Here is a 23,983-nt window from a genome sequence, read left to right as displayed (position 1 = left end):
CACGTGACTCCAGACCCACAGCAGTGTGGTTGACTCTTAACTGCCCTCTGGGCAATTAAGGATGGGCAATAAATGTTGCCTAGCCAGTGACGCCCCTCATTCCGTGAATGAATAAAGGGAAAAAAAAATTATTTCAGTAGAAACTGAAATTGCTTTTGAACAGAACTGTTAAAGTTATGAATAGTTTTGAAAGAGTAAAGAGGGCAAAATGGTTTTCACTAGTTGGAGTATCAATGACCAGATAAGACAGAATTAAAGTGATAGCTAAAGGTACCTAAGGATTTCTTTTCCTACACAACAGGTCATTCATGGTCTTGGAATCCATTGCATGACAGGGTGATGGAAACAGATTCAATAGATTCAAAAAAGGAACTGGATACATAGTTGAAGGGGAAAAGAAATGTAAGGCTATGAAGGAAGACCAGAAGAGTAGGACTAATTCGATTGTACTTCAAAGAGCTGACACCAGCACAATGGGCCAAATATCCTCCTTCCGTGCTGGGCAAATCTGTGATTTTAAGAGTCTTATTAAGTTACTGTCTTCGTGTTTCCAGCCAATAATGAATTACAACCCGTGGATGTTACTGTACTTCATCTCCTTCCTGCTGATCGTGGCCTTCTTTGTGCTCAACATGTTTGTGGGCGTGGTTGTGGAGAATTTCCACAAGTGCCGGAAACACCAGGAGGTGGAGGAGGCCAAACGTCGTGAGGAGAAGCGCCTCAGACGAATGGAGAAAAAGAGACGGAGTAAGGAGAAACAGCTGGCTGGTCGGTAGTCCTTCCTGTATCTTTCTGAGTCGTGCTTGACCTTTGACACCACTCCCTCAGTTCCTGACAATTAGGATATTCCAGAGCATGCCTGTTAGGCCTCTGCATGGTCCAGAAGTAAAATCCCATTGGCTCAGTGAACAGTTGCCCTGTCATTACCTCGCTTGCATGTTTTGGCAGCAACTCCTCCAGAGGTCAAACTGTCTTTTACCCAAAGCATTCTCATGAGTGTAGTACACACTAGTGCAAAGATATTAATGGCTCCATTCTGCCATCAGATGGTTGTCTCTGCTGCACAATACTCTGCCAGCTGAAGGGCCCAATGTCTTGCACAATTGACCTGGAAGGTGTGATCACTGTTTCATTGGGTTTTGGGGTTACCACATACATCACGACTGCTTCTCAACCCTTAGCCAGGCACATTCCCGTGCAGCATTATCTTAAGGCAATATTTGTTTAGTAAAGGCAAATCTCGGAAACCAGGCAATACCCTCCTGGTTGTGGAATTTAAGGTGCATAGTCTGCCATTCAATCTGTAAAGGGGACACTCCTCAGTAGCGTGCAGTATTGTTTGTGTCTGTCTACACTGGATAAGGAGTTTGTACTGAGGCCCACTTACTGGAAGTCAGCCGCTCTTAGTCCCTTGCATGTCCTGAACCTGTGTAGCAAAGACTCTTTTACTGTGGTAGTTCAATAGATGGGATTAGCTCAGTTGGCTGGACAGTTGGTTTGCAGTGCAGAGTGATGCCAACTGCAAGCATTCAAATCCTGTACCAGCTGAGAATACCGAGAAGGTCCTGCCTTCTCAACCTCATCTCTTTCCGGTGGCATAGTGACCCTCAGGTTAAAATCATCATAAGTCATTTCTCTCTCGCTCTCTAATGATGTGGAGGTGCCAGTGTTGGACTGGGGTGGACAAGGTCAGAAATCACACGACACCAAGTTATAGTCCAGCAAATTTATTTGAAAACACAAGCTTAGGACTGAGGCTCCAAAAGCTTCTGTTTTCAAATAAACCTGTTGGACTATAACCTGGTGTCATGTGATTTCTGACTCACTCTCTAATGAGAGAGCAGGACTATGTTGACTTTATCTTCAATGTAGAACAGCGGGTTATATGGTTGGTGTAATATTGTGCTTTGTGAGGTTTCTAAAGTGTGCTAACAACCACATAACACAATATTTTTATGTAATGATCTACAAACCTTACGATGGTCAGTTTTAATCAAGTTATTTTAATCAGCACGTAGAGAAATCAGTAACTCATTAATTCATCAACTCTGCCATAGCTGATATATGTGACAATCCTTCCAGTGAACATATCTCCCATTCCATTTCTAATTCCCAACAGACTGCAGTTTTGTAAAGAACAGGTTTATAGAAATATTGTTTGACTGAAACACTCCTCCTTTACCTTCCTGTCAGCAAACATCACTCACCTACACATCCTGCAACCCACAAGCTGGTTTACTTCCACTAACGCCGCCAAATCACATCCTTTGTTGTGAATAATCCATATATCCAAATAGAGTGCCTTACATTCAGATAAAGTGCCTTTCGTTCTAACTTTGTAACTCTATTCCATAATTTGCCGCTGGTTGATGCTTGGAATTGTTTCTGCTACTTACCACATTCCTTTGCGGCTTTTCAAATTCCCATAACTGACTTTTTTTATATCTCAAATCTGAAATCCCTCTCAAGATCCCATCCAGTTGGCAAACCTTCCTCTACAACTCTAGAAAGTTTCCCCACAAAGAAGTCAGCCAAGCTCAATCCACAGTCTACATGTAATTACATCGATTGTGGCCTCTCCATTCTACCAGACCTCTTGCACGCACCTCCTAACCCTCAGCCACTTTTCAGTTCTACAAATGTACAAATATGACAGACAGGAGAAGACCTGTTTGGCCCTGCAAGCTTGCCTTATGATGACTGGACCATTTCATCCCTACTCAGGGTACCCTATGATCATCCCTCAAACCCATTCCCAACAGGTATGCAATCCCCTGGGAAAGTCAACTAGAACAGCAAAACACAACTCCAAATACAAAACACGCAGGAACAGCAGGGAACTAGGGATGCGCTGCCCCTCAGGACAGTGACACACGTGGGATATTCTGTGGCAAAACAACACACTTCCAGGCTGTGATTTTCCAATCATTAAGCAGATCTTTTATCTCTTTACGGTCGGATTGGTTGATAAAACAACTTCAGACCCCCCCATTCACAGATAACATCGAGCATCTTATACTGGACAAACAGGGTCACCTAAAACCTGGCTGCTCCAAGATTCAAATCTATAGACTCTAAGCCCAAACAAAGCCACAGACATGGCCATTTATAGTCAAGTCTGAAACTGGATTGCAGTTTTGCTTTAAGACACAGCAGAGATTATGCCAGGCACTGTAAATCCCGTGCAATGTCACGCTGCACTCCAAGATGTCAGAATGTTGAGACACTCTTATTGTCCAGGTTAACTCTGGGGTCACAAAGAACAGCTTAACTCAGCCAATAGCAGTGTGACACAGGATCAAAGCAGGATAGCACAGGGACAAGTAACGTGTGACACTAGGACAGTGAAGGGGCATAGCACGGCACTTTGATAGAGTAGGATCAGAATCATCAGTATGACCCCACAATTGTGCTTGACTGCAATTATCAGTGTTGCATGCAGATGGTACTAAGACTAGACACACGAGAAGTAAATGGAGGACAGAGGCAGAAATGGATTCTTTCATATCTTCAGTATCAAGTTCATAGTTCAGTTGTTTTTCAAGAGCCTGGTCAAAAAGTCAAGCTTTCAGAGCTAAAAACAAAAGCCTTAGATTTAGAGTTAATGTTTAGTATTTGTTCTCTTCCATCTTTGAGTACAATGACTTCCACACTGCTGTGGCACAATCAGGCTCATCCAGATTGACTAGCAGTCTTTTGCAAAACTATTTATGAACTCTATGATTGCAGACTATAGGAAGATACCAGCATTACATTGTGTCTTGTGTTCACGTGAAGTCCATCAGATTAAATGGCTTCAGATAATTGATGTTTGTGGATTAGTGATCATTGTTCCACAGCCTCATATATGGAGAAGACAAATTGTTTTGTGCCTTGTCCCTTTCCAAAGTATGTCACAGGACGAGGGAATTGAAGGACACCTTCCAATACTGAAGCAGTCGTGCTCAAGGTGGTAACTCAAGAATCCAGAGTCAAACAGTGCAAAAAAAAACAGAATTTAAAATCTATCAAAAATCCTTGAGAAATACAGATAAAGGTCACGTTCTAGATGCAACAGCTCACTATACTTCTAAATATTTAAGTAGGGCATGGAATGTCACATTTGTGACAGCTAATCTAGAGGCAACACTGCTATGTCATATATTTGTTGCAGTCAGACACAGCAAACTGCTTTTCACTGGTGATAAATTCTTTTAAAATTAACAGATTCTACCTTTTTATAAAGTGCACCATAGTCTGGCAGATATTTCTGCATTGATATTAAATTTGTTTTTGACAGCTGTTGAAGTGAGATGTAAAAAGTTCCTTGTTTTTATCAGCTATTTCCAAGAGTAGAGGTGCTTCCGCAGGGCGTGTTGTAATTTGATTTGCCTGTAAATCAAAAGTTGTCTCTTTGCTTTGCATGCCTCCTCCTCCTACTCCTCCTCCTCCTCCTCCTCCTTTCCATCTATTGTTAGTTCCTTTCTGCTGTTGTTGCTCAGCTTTCCTCCAGTCTACGTCTCTTTCCATCCTCTCCACCTTTCTGCACTTTGCTCTCTTTCCTTCACTTCTTCCACTGTTCAATGCAATTAGCAAACTTGGAGCCTGAACTTGGAGCTAATCTCTCCTTTCCCCTGAAAAACAATCTGTAGTGTGGCAACTAGAATATTTAAAAAGGAAAGCAGTGCTTTGAGATAGCTGCTTTTAAATTTGCACATCTTAAAAGTGTTCACTCAAAAAGCATGAAACTTCAAAAGAGCAAAGCTTTCAAGCTACAGGGAAAAGCATGGTAGCTATCTCAAATTAATTCAGCAGCGTTGCAGTTCTCCAACTACTCAACTAAAGGGTTATTTGTTTGACAAATATGTTCCTTGTAGATGTATTACTGGAAGAATTTACTGTGGCCAGTTCAAGCAGCACAAGCTGATGCTTAAAGATATAAGGTGCCTGTCAAGAGTCTGGCTGCATCTTCCCCTTTTATTCCAACTTCTAATGTGAAATGTCATCCTTACCTATGTGCCCCTGCTAAGCTTTCAGAGTCATTCGGCATGGAAACAGACCCTTAGGTCCAACTCGTCCATGCCAATCAGATTTCTAAATTAATCTGGTCCCATTTGCCAGCATTTGACCCATATCCCTCTAAACCTTTCCTATTCATTTACCCAATCAGATGCCCTTTAAATGTTGTAATTATACCAGCCTCCACCACTTCCTCTGGCAGCTCATTCCATACACACACCACCCTCTGCATGAAAAAGTTGCCCCTCAGGTCCCTTTTAAATCATTCCCCATCTATACGATCTAGTTTTGGACTCTCCTACCATGGGGAAAATTCATCCAATCCATGCCCCACAGGATTTTATAAACTTCTATAAGGTTGCCCCTTAGCCTCTGACACTCCAGGGAAAACAGCCCAATACTATTGAGCCTCTCCTTATAGCTCAAACCCAAGTAACATCCTTGTAAATATTTTCTGAACCCTTTCAAGTTTCACAACATCCTTCCTATAGCAGGGAGACAAGAATTAAATGCAGAATTCTAAACAGAGCCTAACCAATGTCCTGTACAGCCATCACATGACATCCCAACTCTCATACTCAATGCACTGACCAATAAAGGCAAGCGTAGCAAATGCCTCCTTCACTAACCTGTCTAACTGCAACTCCACTTTCGAGGTCCATTCAGTACACTGCACAAATCCAGTCAAATAGTCAGGTGAGCCAAACTGTTAAAAGGCTAGTCATTGTCTGGCTGCCCCTGGCTATTTGCAAGTCCCAGTGTTGACAGTCCCTTCAAAAAGGAGGAAAGTCACAGACTTTGCACTGAATCAGTCCTGAATATGCAGCTTGCCAGAGTATCTAAGGGGAGAAGTTATCTAAGGGCAGGTCCACAGTTAATTTGAGGCCCTTAATGAGCACCAAGCAGAGAACACGACCAGTAGATCTAAGCAGGGGATTGCTTCTGGGCTCCTAGGGGGTTGGGTAGAAACGGTGCCCCTCATTCAATTTCAACCTGGTGCCTGATGAAAGGACACAGCATTGGGAGCCAAAAACCTGGCCCATGCTGCCAAAACCTCTGTCTGGGAGACAGGAATGCTGCCCACTGCTCCATAAAGTCCCCTTGATCAAAGCCAGCCCCAGCAAATGAAATACATGTAAAGCAAACTGGCAGAAGGATTAGCGAGGAGCTGAGGAGAGCAATGCTCTCACCCAGAGGGTTTTGGGATCTGAAACACACTGCCTGACAAGATGATAGGGGTACACCTTTGAAGAAATACATGGGCATGGAATTAGGTTACGAAAGATAGGCCTTTGATCACCTGAGGATGGCCGATAGAATCCAGATGGCCTTTGAAGCAATAATGGGTCACTATTTCACCCCACAGTCTGTATGGCCCTGATGGTACCCAGCTTCTTGGAGGAACTGACCCTCGATCAGGTGCTATCTGACCTCACGTTTTAGCTGATAATCTGCTGTCCTCCAGCTGGGATGTAAGCAGTCCCATTGCAGAGATTTCCCTCCTGCCTGCTCCCTACCATGATGCTGCAGACAAACATTCAAATCAGGAGTAGGATGGGCTGAACGGCCTACTCAAGTCTGCTCTGACATCCAATAAGATCTTGTCTGATTTGTTTGTAAACTCAAATCTACATTTCTGCCTATCCCTGATAAGCTTTGAATGGATCAACTGTTAATTTTATCCTCCAAACCACAGCCAAGCTGCAAGAATTTGATACACATTTGCCAGAGGAGAGCAGCCTCTTATAAAATATATTGTGGTGACTGGTTGATGCATTGTCAAATTCACCATTTAAATAGAAGTGTCTCCTAGAGATTATTATTAAATAACTAAATATAGTACAGGTTTAGTGAAGTGTAGGCAGCCTTCTTTGCTTCTCTACATGTCTATATTATCACTGCTCTTGCGACTTTTCCAGAATCTCTCTTCTCCTGTTCTTTTCTTGTGTCAGCATTGAAATTTCATATTTAACTGTAACACATTCCAGAGAGAGCCTGCCAGCGTGTTTTAGTTCTGAATCACTTGGGAACAGTGAGTGATTTTACAGAAAAAATTAAGTCAGATTTATGTTGGTCTTTTTGCTGAGCTGTTTATCTGCTTCTATGTATCGTCATAAACGCCCTGTCCTTGAATTTGTTGGCCGCTCTTGAGCACAGTCAGAGCCAGTGGGCTCACACAGCATGTGGGAAACGGTGCTGGTCTGTCACTGAGCACCTAAGAGGAGGCAATGGTCTAGTAGTATTATCGCTGGACTGTTAATCCAGAGACAGGTAATGTTCTGGGGGCAGCTAATGTTCTGAGTTCAAATCCCACCATGGTTGATGGAATTTGAATTCAATAAAAATCTGGAATTAAGAAGCTAATGATGACCATATATCCATTGTCAAGGAAAAACCCACCTGGTTCACTAACACCTTCAGGGAAGGAATCTGCCATCCTTACCTGGTCTGGACTACATGTGACTCCAGACTCATAGCAATGTGGGTGACACTTAACTGCCCTTTGGGCAAGTAGGGATGGGTAATAAATGCCAGCCCAGCCAGTGATGCCTCATCCCATGAATGAATGAAGAAAAAGCCTTGAGTGAGAGAGTCCACCCAAGCTGCCCACATCGGAACCCATTTTAAAACGGTTGGGAAATCACTCTCTACATGCTTTGGATGTCTAGGGTAATGTGGACATTGCAAGCTGTCCACAAAGACAGCAGAGAGTTCCACCCTTCATCAGCTGGAGGCTGGAGTTACATGGAAAGGTGACAAGCTTTCGCAAGCATTGAACTTCCAGCTGACAAAAAGAGAAGGGGAACTTTGGCCTTGCTGTCAAGGAGCCAGCCATACAGTCCACAGGGATGGATTGAGCAAAGGGTAGGTACTTATACTCAATGACAGGGACAGCCCAGACTGTTAAAAACTCCATCTCCCAACATACATACCAGAATTGTCACTGGAATCTAGTGTACTCTCACTTAGATCACGTCTAAAAACATTTACAGCCAAGGAAGTGATTTGTGATTGTAGTCACTGCTGTAACACAGCAGAACACAACAACTAGTTTACACCCATCAACATGATAATGACCACATCATCTGCTGTAGTGATGTTGGTTGAGTGCCACATACTGACCAAAGCATCAGTACCAACTGCCATGCTCCTCTTCGGAATTGTACCATGGATCTTTTGTGTCATCTCAGGTGGTAGACAAGGCTTCATATCAATGTCACTTCCAAAAGTCAACTTTCGACAGTATAGCATTCACTTGGAAATAAACTGGGCTGCTAGGTCTAGATTTTGTGCGCAGGTCCCTGGAGTTGGATTTGAACACACGACCTTCTGATTCAGTGTTGAGAATTGGGCTGAGTTACTTGGGGAGCGGTCCTTTGCAGCACAGTCAAGCACATTTTGGAAAAAGATACAAACATAAGCTCTGTGATAGTCACCATATGCAAGACCTTTACAAATACACAGGAATAGCTGCAAAGTTTATTTGAAGTTAGCATGGGAGTTGAACCACAGTAAAAGAGGAAACCTAGTTGCCAATGTAGACCCTGAACACTAATCCTAAAAATACCTCAGAAATAGATCAGAACAGATAGTCTTGAATCCACATAAGTCTGACTTAACTTTTTTTAAATGTAAAACCGACTGTAACATCTAAGTCTCAGGATCAGAAACTCTTCTCCTAGATGTTCAAGTGTAGGTGGAGTTGTTCCTTGCATTGACGGTGAAACTGAACAGCATAATTGGCTCAAGGAATAAGTTGTGTTCATCAAATAAAAGACAGCTGCCAAATTAGATTGACAATATAATAAAACAAATGAGAGAAAATTATTTTGCCTACACTCGCAACTGTGCCATTATCCTCCTGAACCCTAACAGTTTTGTAATATGGTGATTACTATCCTGGACTAATAATGTAGACAATGAGTTTATAGTACCACGATAGGGGTTTGGTAATGATGAATTATAGTACAATTTAAAATGATTCAATAGTGTTCTTTAGGGAAGGAAATCTGCCATCCTTGCCTGGGCTGATCTAAGTGAGATTCCAGTTGTATCAAAATTCAGTCTAAAAGTGGTTTTCCCATCATAAGAAGCCATCATCTTCTCCTCAGGGTAACTAGGGGTGATAATAAAGGCTGGACTTTCTGAACAGTGATCATCCTGAGAATTGATGTAAACAAGCCAGCTTAACCCATATCCACCGATGGAGTGCATCAGTTCTTGATCCACCAGGAGATTTGTGCCAGACTAGCTTTGTCCCCATTTAATTTCCTTATCCAGCCCCATTCCCCACCACCACACTGGTGTGTGTCTAGCAAGTCTGCCAAAATTGGGACATAGCTGATGGAGAAAATACAAATATCAATAGGAACTGAATCTGGACTCTGAATTTTCCAGCCCAATCTGATATGGAGGAGTCACTAGTGCTATGGACCAGACCAAACCCTCTCAAAATATATTAAACTAGACTAGACCCTAACTTTTTCTTAAAACAAAAGAACTGGCTCAATTGTAACTACTGAAATGCTTAACTAATAAATGACTGTTCCAATGTAGTAACATCCCATAAATACACTTTTGGCAAAGGTAAAATAGATTGTCTCACATGTAATTCCAGCAGCAGGAACAGATTTTAGTTGCAGCAGAGAGAGGAATAAGAAATTCCATATCCAGCTCCAAGACCCCGGTACAGCAGAAAGCTGAAACCAAAAATCCTGGTTCTGTGGAAGCTTGATGGCACCCATTAAGGCTTCTTCTATTGTTCCAACTTTTAAAAAAAACCTAAGGCCTCAAAAGCTGTTTACTTTACTAGCTATAAGCAGATGGCTCAGCACCTCTGTCTCAACGTTTCTGCATAAAAGACCAGGACAAAATATACCTCTTACAGCCATAATATCATCACACTAGTTAGACCAAATACTTATTAATGTTTCAGATTCTTTACTACATGTAATTTGAATTGATCATTGAATGCTCTCTAATTTAGCCAATTGTTTACGTACAGTCCCTGTGCAAATTGCTTACAAATACAAATATCAACATGGAATCTTTTAAAAATGTTGCATGATGAAAGACCATTTCTATCCGAGAGTTTATGCAGTCACCTTCCGTATTCAATTTACTAATCTCGTGATGCTATGAAATTTCTCCCTAATTCCCCAGGTCATCAAATAAAATCTCAAGGATATTGATCCAATATTGCAATATGTACTATTCAACCTTGATCAGCTGTATTCTTTAAAAAACAGGATTGTGGTAGTCTATAAAGTAACTGGGTGTTCCACTGTTGTTATTGATTGAAACATCAGTCAGCAAAATAATCAATTCCCACTTTGACTGCCCATTATAATTAGAATCTGAGAGGTCATGTTTACAAACAGCTTCCAATGGCCTGTTTAAATTTAAGAACATTTTAAAAAGCGCAGAAATGAAACATAATTTGATGTATTGAGGCTGCTCTTTCCAAACTCTATGTACAATCTGCCCCGCCAGCTGTGCACATTTACCTTCCTGAGGAAAACTGTGCATAATTCCATCCCTGCAACCAAAAATGGTTAAGATGAACACTAAATAAAAACTTACTCATTTTCATGCCTTGTGATTTACCACTGACCTGCACGATTTTCCCAGGTAATACTTTACTTCCTTAAGTTTCAACCTAAATGCAGCCTTTCAAATTTGTGATGCAGATCATTATGATCTCAAATACGATGTGAAATAATCAATGCCCTTAATTGCACACAGACAGACAGAAAGCTCCAGGAAAGGAATGACCTGCACTTAACTGATGCCATATCAATAAGATTACATTTTGGGTAACGTAAGATTTTGGGTAAGATTACGTACAAAGCCAGTGTCTGAAAGTACCAAAATTAATTGTTTAGTATAATCTGAAGAGTCCCTACCAAATTCAACTATATTCTGACCTGACAAGTGTCAGGTGAGAATATTCAATTCGTTACTACTCTAATCTTCAGGTTGAGATTTTTCCAACTAACACCGATTAGCCGAAACAGATGAGAAAATCAGAACTGGTGCACTTAGTCTATTGGTATGCAATTGCAATAGGAGTGCTATCTGCTGCTCCTGTGGCAATATGTCTTTTTCTTCTTGTGTCAGGTAATATGAAGATTGATAATAGACTTTGATAACAGTGTTCTACATGAAGATGATGCTCATTTCTCAAAAGCACTCAACTGGCAAAATCATGTTCAAACTGGTTCCTGTTCAATGACATCCCGGTGTGAGTAGGGAATAAGATTTCACAAACCCACTGTTAAATGTTAATGAAATGAAATAGTGCAATAAAAAAGCTTTCTTATAAATTAAGAGATAGGTGTGGATTTTATCCAACAAAGATTTAAATAAATATTAACTTTAAATGAGTGATAAATCTAATAAGGCAGCTGTCTGATTGCTAGATACATTGCTTCTCAATCATTGGCTGATATGGCAAATTATTATTTTGTTAGAAAATTGAATGTTAATTTCACCTTCGAACTGACTTTGTTTCCTGTTCCCTTCACAACAAAAAATGCTTGGCAGTCTTAGGAATGTCATCTCAAATCTAAATAAAAGCTCTCTGTGTAACAGTTCTGATTTTCTCATCCGTTGCGGCAAATCAGTGTTAGTTGGAAAAGTCTCAACCTGAAGAGTAGAGCAGTAATTAATTGAATATTCTCAGTTCATTTGTGAAATCAGGTCCAAAACTCTTTTTCTCAAGTCATTATGAGGGTTTTCCTTGGTATGTTGAGATGTGCATACTTCTGCCAACAGTTCTAGAAGCAAATGAAACATAATCAAAAGACAGACTAGCCCGATTCTCTTTGTCAAGAGGGCTGTGCCAGGGGTAGTTATTAGAAACGTGATAGTTCGAAAGGTGATGGTTCAAAAGGTGATGCTGCATCTCGATGGAGTCACCTCCTAAGGCACTAGACAGTGACCTTCCTGTGTCTCCAGTGAGACACTTCAGTTTTGAACCTTCAAGTTCAGATATCATAGCAAAAGAAAAGGTCACCATTTTGAGGGTTTAAAAGCATCTCTTTGACAATCCTCTCTCATTTGCAAAGATATGCATCAACTCTCATTTTGCTCACCTTTGTGTGATGTTAATGTGTCAGCTGAGCTTTTCCAGCTCTTGTCAATGTCCCTACCAATGTCGGTTTGCCAGATTACATTTTCCCTGGATAGAAGTCGGAGCAGAATTGCACAGGCAGTTTGTGGAGGGGGCCTCCATCTCTTCCCTATAATTTCAGCAGGAATCAGGAGGTGCCTGTTCATGCCATTTCTCCAGTAAGATTGGCAGCCACCACGGTGTTTTTGTTTATTGTTAGTGAGGGCTCCCTTAACATTAACTCGCTGGTAAATCTGCTTCTCTAACTAACAGGTTAACTAGGTTGACGCTATATAAAGTTGAGCCCTGTGCTATCGAGCAGCATGCATGTGGTGTTGCATTGCTGCTAACAAATGACAAAGCTTCACCTTTGGAGTAAACACAAATAAACATGTACATCATTAGTCACAGAACAGATTGCTGCAGCCACGCAGAGGTTTGTCTTTATTCAGCAAGGTATGGTTCAACTGGCATAAAACAATTGAACTTATTAACATCATTACTATACCTTAAACTCCCTGCCTTGGAGTAATCCAATGCCAGTTGAATCTTAAAACTCTCCTTGAGATTAGAACAGATCAAAAGAGTAAAAAGAAAGTTTGCCATACATAGGCACAAATAAACACAAGGTTCTGCTTGGAAAATGTTTGTAAGAATCCAATGATTTTGGTTCCAGTTGCTGTTGATAGTCTTATTGACAACACTGATGCTGCTGCATAATTGTAATTTAAAAATTAACCCTAAAAAATGTCATTAGTAGTGCAAAAATTCTGCATCTAAGTAGAGTACTACACTGAGAAAGGCATCAAGCGGAGTTTGCAGTCAACTTAAATCACCTTTGTATTTGTTAAGCCTGAACAGTCATACTGAGCTAGAAAACCTGTCATTATAAGGTAAATTCCAATGGGATACAATCCCCCAATTGGCTGGTAACACAACTGGAATACTATCTGATTGGTTAAAAATTACAAGGCTCCTATAATTTATCTCCATTTGTTCATTCCAAAGATTCCCACTCTTCAAATGCAGACTCAGAAAGACCACTGTGGTTTGTCTCCATGTGTGTTTGTCAGGTTCTTTTTTAATTATTTAATACTGTCTGTGTGAAATATGTGTTTGTACTGACTCCTCATAGTTTGTTCGACTGTCTGTTGTGTCGCAATGTTTTAGTATTCCCTTTGCCAATATCTACTAATGATTTTTGAAACTAGGGAATATCAGTAAGGACACTAACACACTTTGTTGTTATCAATGCAGATGTCTCTTTCCCCAAAGCCTTCAGAGCATTACATGTTGAACAAGTCAAAACTTGACCCATACAGCACAAATTACATTGACACAAAAATCCTGATATCTACAGTGTGTTTTTTACATTTTATAAAAATTGAGATTTTCTTCCCTTAGACATTGGCAAAAGCACATCCATTATAGGTAATGAAAGAAAATCTGCTTTATTTTGGGGAAAGTTTTTTGGTTTTGAGAAAATAATGGTAAAAATATAGGCACCTAGAAAAAGGCACCTACACAGATCTGTAAGGTAAGAAATGAGAAAAGAGGCAGTCAAAAAACAGCTAACATTCAGCACTCTTACTGCCCGGCTGAATGATAATGGGCTGCGATTGAGTTTTGTGTTTTGTTTAAAACCATATTCTGAAGCATTCTGAAGTCTAGGCTTTATCAATTACTATCAGATCAAGGACCTACAAAACACAAAACCAGCACTCTAAACATGTAGTCAAGGAGTTCCACACCTAAACAACAAATTGCCTTTATCTTTATACTTTTGACAAAGAAGACGCTTACATACACACACACATCACACTCTCAAAATCTTAAGGTAATAAGAATTTACGACCGTAAGGATTACTTGTGAGGTTTAGAGTCTCCGTCATGACATGTTATGGGGTGCAATGTTGCTGAAGGACGTTTTTGGTTGAAAAAGACATTCTGCTCATGTGTCACTGCAAAAAACTGTAAAATTAGCCTTAACCTTAAACTACTCTGTTCCCTCTTACTTGCAGCCTACCTGGTTGTTCACATACACACACAATAAGCAGACTCAAATGACCTGTCTCTATTTTGAAGATGTACCTGAACACAAATTGGGAATCCAAGCATTCAAGCCTATGAAGTACAGAAATTTGAAATTTTTTCACCTTTGAGTTGAGCCTAAGAAAACATTGTAGAGAGTTCGGTCACATCCATAACCCCCATGACATCACCCCATCAACCCCCTCTACCATCAGCAAGCAGGATTCCATGAATTCTCAAGGAGTCAATGATGTACCAGCACTCTCTGTTTTTACAACAGATGTTCCTGTTCATCAAGTAACTAGAGGTGCATTCTCCCACCATTTAAGAAGCAGTGAGTTATATCCCTGGTTTAACAATACACTGCTTCACACTAAATTCACAATTTAACATTACGTGCTGATGGCTATAGAGGGGGAATGTAGAAGAATCCTCTACCTCTTTTCCTGTGTTCAGAATATCAAGCCAAACTTCCTACTTTTGTTGTCTAATGGCTGGATTTACAGCTTGATTGTGTCCAACATTTATGTTATGATCAACTGTGCAATTTTCATTTGCTAATTTGTTTCCTGTTCCCCACATATGTTCTAGGCCACGTGCTTTAACATTTGATTATCTGTTAGGTTTGGTGTCAGTCAGTCTAATCCAGTCCAATCCGAGTTTTGAGGACATCGATGTGGTCCCCCTGATTCTGATCCCAACTCTCTGTTCTTTGTAGTATCTTTTGTTGGCTGTGCCAGCGTGTGTATTCTGATGTGTGACAAAGGCCACAGAAATTGTCTGTATTTCCCAAGACTGAACTGTTTTCTGTTTTAACTGCGGGACAAACAATAAGGAGTCATGGACTACTATCAAAAACTTTTCGTGAATTTCAAACAGAGAATGATCTCATTGAACATATTTCAATTTCATTTGGATGGTTCTGTTTTATTGCACTGAACAGCAGAATGTCTCCTAGCGACAAAGTGACTGTGTAGATATTTTTAATCAAGCCGTTCAAAGGTGTTATGGCACACCCCTGGAGCAGGTAAGACTTGCCCTGTGCTGTGCTTTCACCTCTGAGACCATTGCACCCTGAAACCAGCATGGGTGAATAGGATAGAAATCTCCTCCTTTTCTGGGCTGTTACAATTCAACATAATTGGGTCATCTTTGCCCAGTACCTCCTAACAAGTGCAGGAGCACTGTACAAAGTTGCCCGCATTTGATGCTGTCGATCAAATAGGCTCAAGGAGTGAACAGTACAGAGCTGGCTTCTGAGATCCGTGCAGTTTAACATGGGCCTCCAAGTTGCACTCAAACAAGTAATGCCAAGAAAACGGCCTGAAAAACATTTTAAAACATTTCTACTTAATATGTCAATTCCTGACTTGAAACTAAATTGCCATTATTTCAGCACCATTGAATCAAAATCCTGGAACTGCTTTCCTAACGATGCTGTGGGTGGTCTTTCACCACTTAGCCTGCAGGATTTAAGAAAGCAGCTTGCCATCACCTTTTTAAGGACAACTGGGGATAGCAATAAATGCTGGCCCAGCAACTGATGCCTACATCCCATGACTGAATAAATAAATAAGAAAAAGATTTCATAGCAGTTGGAATGAATATTGTTTTGTATTTCCTTTTTTGACTCCTTTTTTCACCTCTTCTGGAATAAAAAGCATCATTTGAACTAACAATAATAGCATTTTTCTATTGATTGAATGCTGATGTGATACTTGCAAAATGGTCTGCCAGAAGTACCTTGACCATTTTCTTCTCAAATATTATGAGGTATAACGCAGGCCATCAACTTCTTCGCTATATAGTATTGGCTCTTAAAAGGGAAACTAAAATGGAGATGAAAGTAAGAATAGTTGGGCGTGGACTTCCACTAAGGGGGTGACATTAGTGAACAATAACTAAGTTGGCAGCCATATTACACCATGCATCCTATTCAAATTTCTAAAGCTAGTTGTTTATTCAATATAAAAACCTAAAAAACTGCAGATGCTGCAAATCAGGAACAAAAAAAAAGTTGCTGGAAAAGCTCAGCAGGTCTGGCAGCATCTGTGAAGGAAAAAAGTTAATGTTTCGTGTCCGGTGACCTTCTGAGGAAGGGTCACCAGACCCGAAACGTTAACTCTTTTCCTTCACAGATGCTGCCAGACTCATTGTTTATTCAACAACCCGTTGTTAACATAGTCTCCTTCTCCCATTACCAAGGCCTAATCCAAAGTCTTCCCCTGATGCACTGAATCATAGAAATATATAGCACAGAAACAGGCTATTTGGCCTGTCGTGCATCTTCTAGCACTTTGACCATTGTGCTTAGCGCTACATCCTCACTTCTGTTCCATTCGTAACCTTGCACATCCTGCATCCGCAAAAAATTGTTTAAGCCTCTTGCAATTATTTGTGGAATCGGCTTCCACCAACTTTTCAGATCCAGATCTGACAAATCTCTGACAGATAAGATTTCTCCTCATCTCCCCTCTCGATCATTTGTCAATCATATTAAATCTATGACCTCTGTGTTATTGACCCACTCACCAGGGGACAATTTTCTTTATCTAATTTATTGTCACCCCTGGAACCCTTTGTTAGGTCACTTCTTGACAAACAGTTCGAACTTTTCTCCTTAAAGGAATGCCTTTGTCCCTGGTAACAACCCAGTGAACCTTCCTCTGTGCTCAAAGGCATCTCACCTGAAGCTCAGTGCCAGAACTGTCCAGGTTACTCCAGTGGAGGACTGACCAGTAATTTTTAAATTCCCATTTGATCTTTTCACTTTTATTTCTACAAATTGCCAGAAGGTAATTACGTGAGTAAAATATAAAGAAGCCAATCTTAGTCCGTCCACACTCCAAAATGAATGCTTTTGATCCTGTGTTCGATCTAAAATGGATCCATGCCTCCTTATTAAAGACTGTCCATGAAGATTGTCTTATAATAATCTAAGCTTTACCGACTGCATGAAGATATATTCTACTGTTAATTGCCGAAAGAAAAGTTGCTATTAATGATATATTCAGCTGCATGATCAACATGTTAGATTTTCAAAATGTTACATTGGATTGGTAAATTTTACAAGTTATTTCTCGTTAGCCAATCACTGTATGAATTATAAAGGAAAAAGATCGACAACCTGAAAGCACTAATTATAAACTCTCGGTGTGACTGAAGGGACTGTTCAGTTGATCAAAGCACATTGTACAGAAAGATTTGAAGGGTAGACAAGTTTTAATGATCAGATATAATGGAACTGCTTGGGTAAAACTATGGTCTGGTTGTTTATTTCGCTGATCTTGTTCCCTTTAATTTGCTTAATTTCCCTCATTTATTGCTATTTTGCTCTCCTTAGAACCAACCATTCTCTTTCAAGTTGAAAGGGGTGACATAAAGGTGTGGAACAGTCCACCTCAAAGCACTGGTTTTCTATTCCCATGGAAACCATTGGGTAGTAGCAAGGTGCCATTGTAAAATGTTTGCCGCCTCATTGATTAGCAAAATGTATTAAGTCTGCCATGCATTGACTGCCTAATACCAATATAGTCCTCTTTTTAACTCTAATACATGCAGGATAGCAAAAATTATATCACTCCATCATGGATGCCTTCTGTCCATCACAATAGCCTACATTGTTTCCCACCCTGCCAATCACTGTGGAAAGTTTCAAGTTAATGTAGTACAGTTGAAAGAGATCATATAAATTCCATGACAATTATAGAAATTTACAGCCAAGTAAGGTGCCTTTCAGATCTTTGAGTCCATGCTGACAAAAGCTAGCCTATTCCCAGTGTTCGGCTCTGAGGGCTTCAGCCTAATGGCTCACAATGTAACCAAAGCCCTTTTTAATTGTTGCGAGGATTTTTGTGTCTACGACACTGCCATTACAGCACATGCCAACTCCTCACCAGCCTTCAGGTGGAAACATTTCCCTTCAAGTCCCCTCTTTCAAGTAATGCCCAATGGTTATACACTTCTCAACAAAGGGGAAAAGAGTAATTCTACCTACTATCCCTAGAGCACTCATAATTTTCTGCACTTTAATCAGATCCCCATCAGGTCCTCAGTTCCAAAGAAAGCAACCCCAGCCCTAAGCAATCTTACACATGGCTAAAATTCTCCAGTCCAGACATCATTCGATATTCTGACATTGGCATTTGATCCAAATAAATTCTCGGTTGTAGTGTTAAATCGGCAATAGTATCTTTCAATATTATTATTCTTCTAGGAATAACATTACAAATTAATTAAATTTGGGTCTGGTTTGTTGCACACACAGAACTGTATTTCTCCAAGGACTCAATTTGGAAATACCTCAAATATTTTAAGACAACCGAGAAAAGAATTCCTTTTAAAATCTAAATATTTAAGGAATGGTGATTTGACATGTGCCAAAATCTGTCAATAGTTTAAAATAACTCCAGCCTCCATTTATAAAGTGTCCTCGATGCAACAAACATCCCAAAGCACCTCAGTGGAACTGTATCGAGCAATTTTGATGACAAATCTCATAAGGGGGTTATTAAATAGATAACCAATACCTGTGTTTCAAGGGGTGTCATAAAGAGCCACAGAGAGATGGAGAGGCACAAATGTTTAGGACTTTGACAGATGAAGACCGAGTCCCCACGGTGTAGTAATTTAAAAGTGGGGACATGCAAGAGGCCAGAAATGCAGATGGGCCGAGAACATGATGGGTTGTAGTGCTGGATAGGTTGGAGGCCCAGGACAGAGTAAGGCCATGGAGTTATTTGAAAATAAGGAGGAGAATTTTAGCGATCACAGGCCAGCAAACGCTGGGCTGGTAGTTGATTAGGTCTTGTTGCTAGTTAAAAAATGGCAGCAGAGTTTCGGATGACATCATGGCCATGTGGAGGGTGGAAGATGGCAACCTACCCAGGAGATCATTGGACCATTTAAGCCTGGTGGTAACAAAGACATGGTGAAGGGTTTCAGCTGGAGACTTGGTGAGGGAGGGCTGGAGTCAAGTGAGGTTATAGAGATGAAAATAAGAGGTCTCGGTAATGGAGCAGATATGTGGCTTGGAAGCTCACCTCCACATCATACGTGGCACAAAACCTGTGAACAATCTGTTTCAGCCTCAGACAGTTGCATGGAGAGAGATGCACTTGTTGGCTAGTGAATAAAATTTGTGGAGTGATGACATTGCTCTTATCATAGAGTCAGCGTCATGCAGCATGGAAACAGGCCCTTTGGTCCAACCAGTCTATGCTGACCATGTTCCCAAACTAAACTAGTCCCACCTGCCTGGGCTTAGCCCATATTCCCTCCAAACCTTTCCTATTCATGTACTTCTCCAAACGTCTTTTAAGTGTTGTAACTGTAACTGCATCTACCACTTCTTCTGGCATTCATTCCACACACGAACCACTATGTAAAAAAAGTTGCCCCTCATATCCCTTTTAAATCTTTCTCCTCTCATCTTAAAAATATGCCCCCTAGTTTTAAATTCACCCACCCTAGGGAAAAGATCTTTGTTATCACCTTATCTATGCCCCTCATGATTTTATAAACCTCTATACGGTCAGCCCTTGACCTCCTACGCTCCAGTGGAAAAAGTCCTGGCCTATCCCACCTCTCCTTAGAACTCATCTCCGCCAACATCCTGATAAATCTTTTCTGAACACTCTTCAATTTAAATCCTTCATATATCTTTAATATCCTTCCTATAGCAGGGTGATCAGAACTGGACACAGTACTCCAGAAAAGGCCTCACCAGTGTCCTGTACATTCTCAATATAATGTCTGAATTCCTATATTCAAAAGTCTGAGCAATGAAGGCAAGCATGCTAAACGCCTTCATAACCACCTTATCTACCCATGATTCAAATTTCAAATCATGTAACTGAACCCCTAGTTCTCTCTGTTCTACAACACTATCCAGGGCCTACCATTAATTTTATAATTCCTGCCCTTGCTTGTCAGGTTAAAACACCACTAGTCATCTGTCTCTAATGAAAGAGCACCCCTACGGTCTGGTTGGATCATGGCAACATTACCTTTCACTTTACTGACCAGAGTCAAGTTGGAAGAACTCAGATAGCCAGGCTCTCGAAGAGATGACTTGGGGTTCGACCCCATTCTCATTTGATATTATCAGTTGGGAATAAGGCACTCCCTTTTTTTTCTGGTATCAACCACATTATCTTAGCAAGGGGTGTGGATGCTTGACTTGGTGATGATTGAGAGAGTTTGGGGATGGGGAAATGTAACCTCCCATTGCTGACAGTTCCTGCAGTGGGCCAGCATTAATGGTTTTGAGAGACAAGTCATACGCTATGCCCTCCCTCTCTGCTGACTAAGGAAAACATTGAAGGTATTAGAACAGCCGATAAGCCTCTTCAGCTGATTCCATCACTTATTAAATCACAACAGATTGCAACTTAGATGCATCTGTTGTAGTTCGGGGTCATCTACCTTGGAAGGAGAAATAAGCAGGGAGGCAAGTTCAAATAATTGATATTTATTGTAGGTATAGAAGCAAAATAGTGGTAAGATAGTAAGGCAATACATTTTCATTATTACTTCAGAAGGCTATTTGTTGACAATGCATTTTTTGGAGTTACCTTTTCTGTATATTGTGCTGGTGATTGTATTGAGCAGTCCCTTGTAAAACATTGAATCATAGTGCTGCTGCTTAAAGTGTTGAGAGTTTCACAAAGCTAACAAGCTAGAGTCAAGTCTCTTGTGAGACTAATTATACCTGCACATTACTCATGATTACCACTTCAGAGTTTCAGTGTCAAAAGAACAATCCTGTCAACATTGGTGCTTTAACGAGAATTTTGCATATTTATTTTAAGAGAAATGGAGCTAATCAGTTAAATAATATATACAAATAGAAGAATTTATTTAATAAAATATGTGACTTGTGCTAAGTAATTGAGGAACATAAAAGCAAAGGTGCCCAAACTAAAATGCATAGTTTTCGACCCATTAGTGTAAAGCTCCCTCATATTTTTGTCCTATTTAATCATGGGTGGCTTGCACTATAATTTTCTGAAAACCATGATTAAAAGAATACTCAAATGACATGATTTCTAACAGTTTAGATTAGAAATTCTTAGTTACTGATAAGCCCAAGCAAACTAAGAAATCAATATGCCCTCTGGTTTCAAGGTGTGGTTGACTAAAATATTGAATCATCTATTTACGAATAGACCCCAATTTTTTTGAAAGCTAAGGTAGTGAGACAAGACACTCTAAGTTCAGGAGACTTTTACACCACTGGGTCATTGCAATGCATGCAAGGAGCTAAACCTCCTAGAACACACGTAACAGTGATCTTAACAAAAGATCTTGATGAATACCTGTGATCTCAAACTGATGTACTTTTCAGACCTGACCTGCAATGGATGGATTCCTATCTTTTTTTTTGCTGGCTGCTTTCGACACTGAATATATCTGGAGTTATCCTGGCAGGAAATGAGCTCTATAATGCATGGAAAAAATAACAACTCGCAGAAAATGACATTGTTTTAAAACCTAAATTTTTTTTGTTTAATGTCTTGCCTCCATTTAGAAGCACAGTGTAAACCTTATTACTCTGACTATTCCCCTGCTCGGCTTCTCATCCACAAAATGTGCACAAGCCATTATTTGGATTTGTTCATCACTGTAGTGATTGGGCTGAATGTAATCACCATGGCAATGGAACATTATCAGCAACCAAAGGTAAGAATGATTGTTTTCTCATCAAACTACAAACCGTAAAAATTGCCTCAGTCACAGTTATGACAGTGACCACCCCCAGCTTCCTAACACTGACTGCTTTTAAAGTATTGGCAGGGAATATGACTGGAGCCAATAAATTGCAACTCACCTTGAACATCAAAACATCTTTGGGACTGAAGAGCGTGAAAGATCCTGCTGGTGTTGATGACATTAGTAGGTGATGCATCCAATCCGGCTCCAAGAGGTCATGGAACAATACCATCCAATCGAGTGGTACCTCTGGCAAGCTGGTCACTCATATCGACTGCACTGAAGTTTAGTGCTGGATACTCACAACCACAGTGTAACACTGATAGTCTGAGACATAATTGATTGGAAAACTGAATAAAATACAGCGACCACATTTATTGAAAATCCACATTGTCATCTCTCTTGCTTATAGCAACACAATCCCAACTTTTGATAACTGACATGGTAAACTAACAGGATTCCTAAATAAATGGTAGCAATTATTTTGGAGGTGAAATCTATTGGAATGTTAAGATTCTACCAACTGTGTAATATAATCATGACAAATTTTGAACGCACAATTGGTTTCTTCTCTGGCCACTGTCACCCATTCAGAAGTATTTCTCAACTCCCAAATCTTGCTGTCTTCCAAGAGAATATTTTTGCAGCAATCCCGAATAGTTTAACAACCCCAGCACTCACTATTCCATTATAACAGTTCCAATGGATTCACAAATCCTTCTGTCACAGTAATAGTTACCAATATATCTTAGGAATCAACCTAATATACTGGATTAAAATGTGCACATTTGAACTGTAAATTTTAACAGGACAAAAACAGGTGAGTTTTAAAACAAAATAAATTAGAAAAAAAATATGAATTACCAAATTCAATTGCAATTTTCAAAAGAGAAAAAAGGGAAAGCATTACAAGGCAATGGGGAAAGAGCAGTATTAATTGAATGGCCATACCAAAGAGCCAACAATGATGAAATGGTCCAAATGGCCTCCCTCTATACTGTACCTTATTGTGTCAAACATCAGTTGGTATCCACAAAAAGGCAATTCTGTCATTGTTCTAAAGTAATGCTTTACATGTAATCATAATCTCTAATGTTCACAGGTTCTGGATGAGGCTTTGAAGATCTGTAACTACATCTTCACGATTATCTTTGTCCTGGAGTCTGTATTCAAACTGGTTGCCTTTGGTTTTCGCCGATTCTTCAAGGATAGGTAAAATTCCACAACAGTACCAAAGTTGGGAGGTGCAGTGGGGAAGATGAATGCTTCACGCTTCCCAGAGTGACAGTTTATTTTAGTTGGTACAGAGGAGGAAAAGCCTTTATCTTTCAAGCCCTACTTAATTGGTGCATTTTCAGCGAAAGACTTGGAAATGAAAGTATTGGTCCACCATTCTGAAGTATACAAGACAACCCAGTTTGTATCAATTGCCAGTTTTGCTGGTTTTCCTCCTGAATTACAAGAAACAGAGTCTGCTGACACCTGAAAGCGGGGGAAACTCTGCACGTGCTAATCAAGAAATGCACATGCGCACTGATCCAGGTCAAACGTCATCTCGTCTTTGTACATGTGACGTCACGGCAGCACCGAATGCGTATGCGCCTTGAACCACGTGCTTTTGGATGGCGTTCAGCTGCAGAGAGTCGGGAGAGATTGGGAAATCCCGGTGAATTGGAGAGGGAAGGAAGAGTTTCCCACTCCAACTTCCCATCCTTCCACATCCCCACCCCCAGGTCCCAGTTACCTCACACACTCCTCCCCCAGCCAGGCCCCCATGTGCCCGTTCCCCACCAGCTTTTCTCCCCAGGCCCAATCCCACCCCCCCCACTCCTCTCAGGTCCCAGTGTCCCTGCACCCCCACTGAAGTTCCAATGCCCTTGCCTCTACTCCCAACCCCATTCAGATCCCAATGTCCCTGCCCCCACCCCTGCACCTCCACTGAGAACCCAATGCCCCTGCCTCTACTCCCAATCCCAATCAGGTCCCAAAGCCCCTGCCTGTACTCCCACCCCCTCACTCAGGTCCCAATACCCCTGCACCCCCCATTCGGGTCCCAATGCCCCTGCCGCCTCCCCCACCTACTGCTCTCTAGTCCCAATGCTTTTGCCCCCCACCACCCCCCCCACT

At 40.7% G+C, this 23,983-nt stretch overlaps 1 protein-coding gene across 1 annotated transcript in view; it reads left to right on the top strand.

Annotated features, from left to right (window-relative positions):
* The window catches only part of LOC109919653 (voltage-dependent T-type calcium channel subunit alpha-1G-like), a 288,516-nt gene that overhangs the window by 203,250 nt on the left and 61,283 nt on the right, over positions 1-23,983 (top strand). Inside the window, exons 23-25 of the mRNA XM_048610895.1 lie at positions 555-747; positions 21,675-21,826; positions 22,959-23,068. Of these exons, the coding sequence (XP_048466852.1) occupies positions 555-747; positions 21,675-21,826; positions 22,959-23,068 (455 nt within the window). The remainder of the gene's footprint in view (positions 1-554; positions 748-21,674; positions 21,827-22,958; positions 23,069-23,983) is intronic.

This window comes from Rhincodon typus, chromosome 23 (assembly GCF_021869965.1).
Source record: "Rhincodon typus isolate 14 chromosome 23, sRhiTyp1.1, whole genome shotgun sequence".
In the NCBI taxonomy this organism is placed as follows: Eukaryota; Metazoa; Chordata; class Chondrichthyes; order Orectolobiformes; family Rhincodontidae; genus Rhincodon; species Rhincodon typus.
This window is presented reverse-complemented; position numbering and strand designations above follow the sequence as displayed.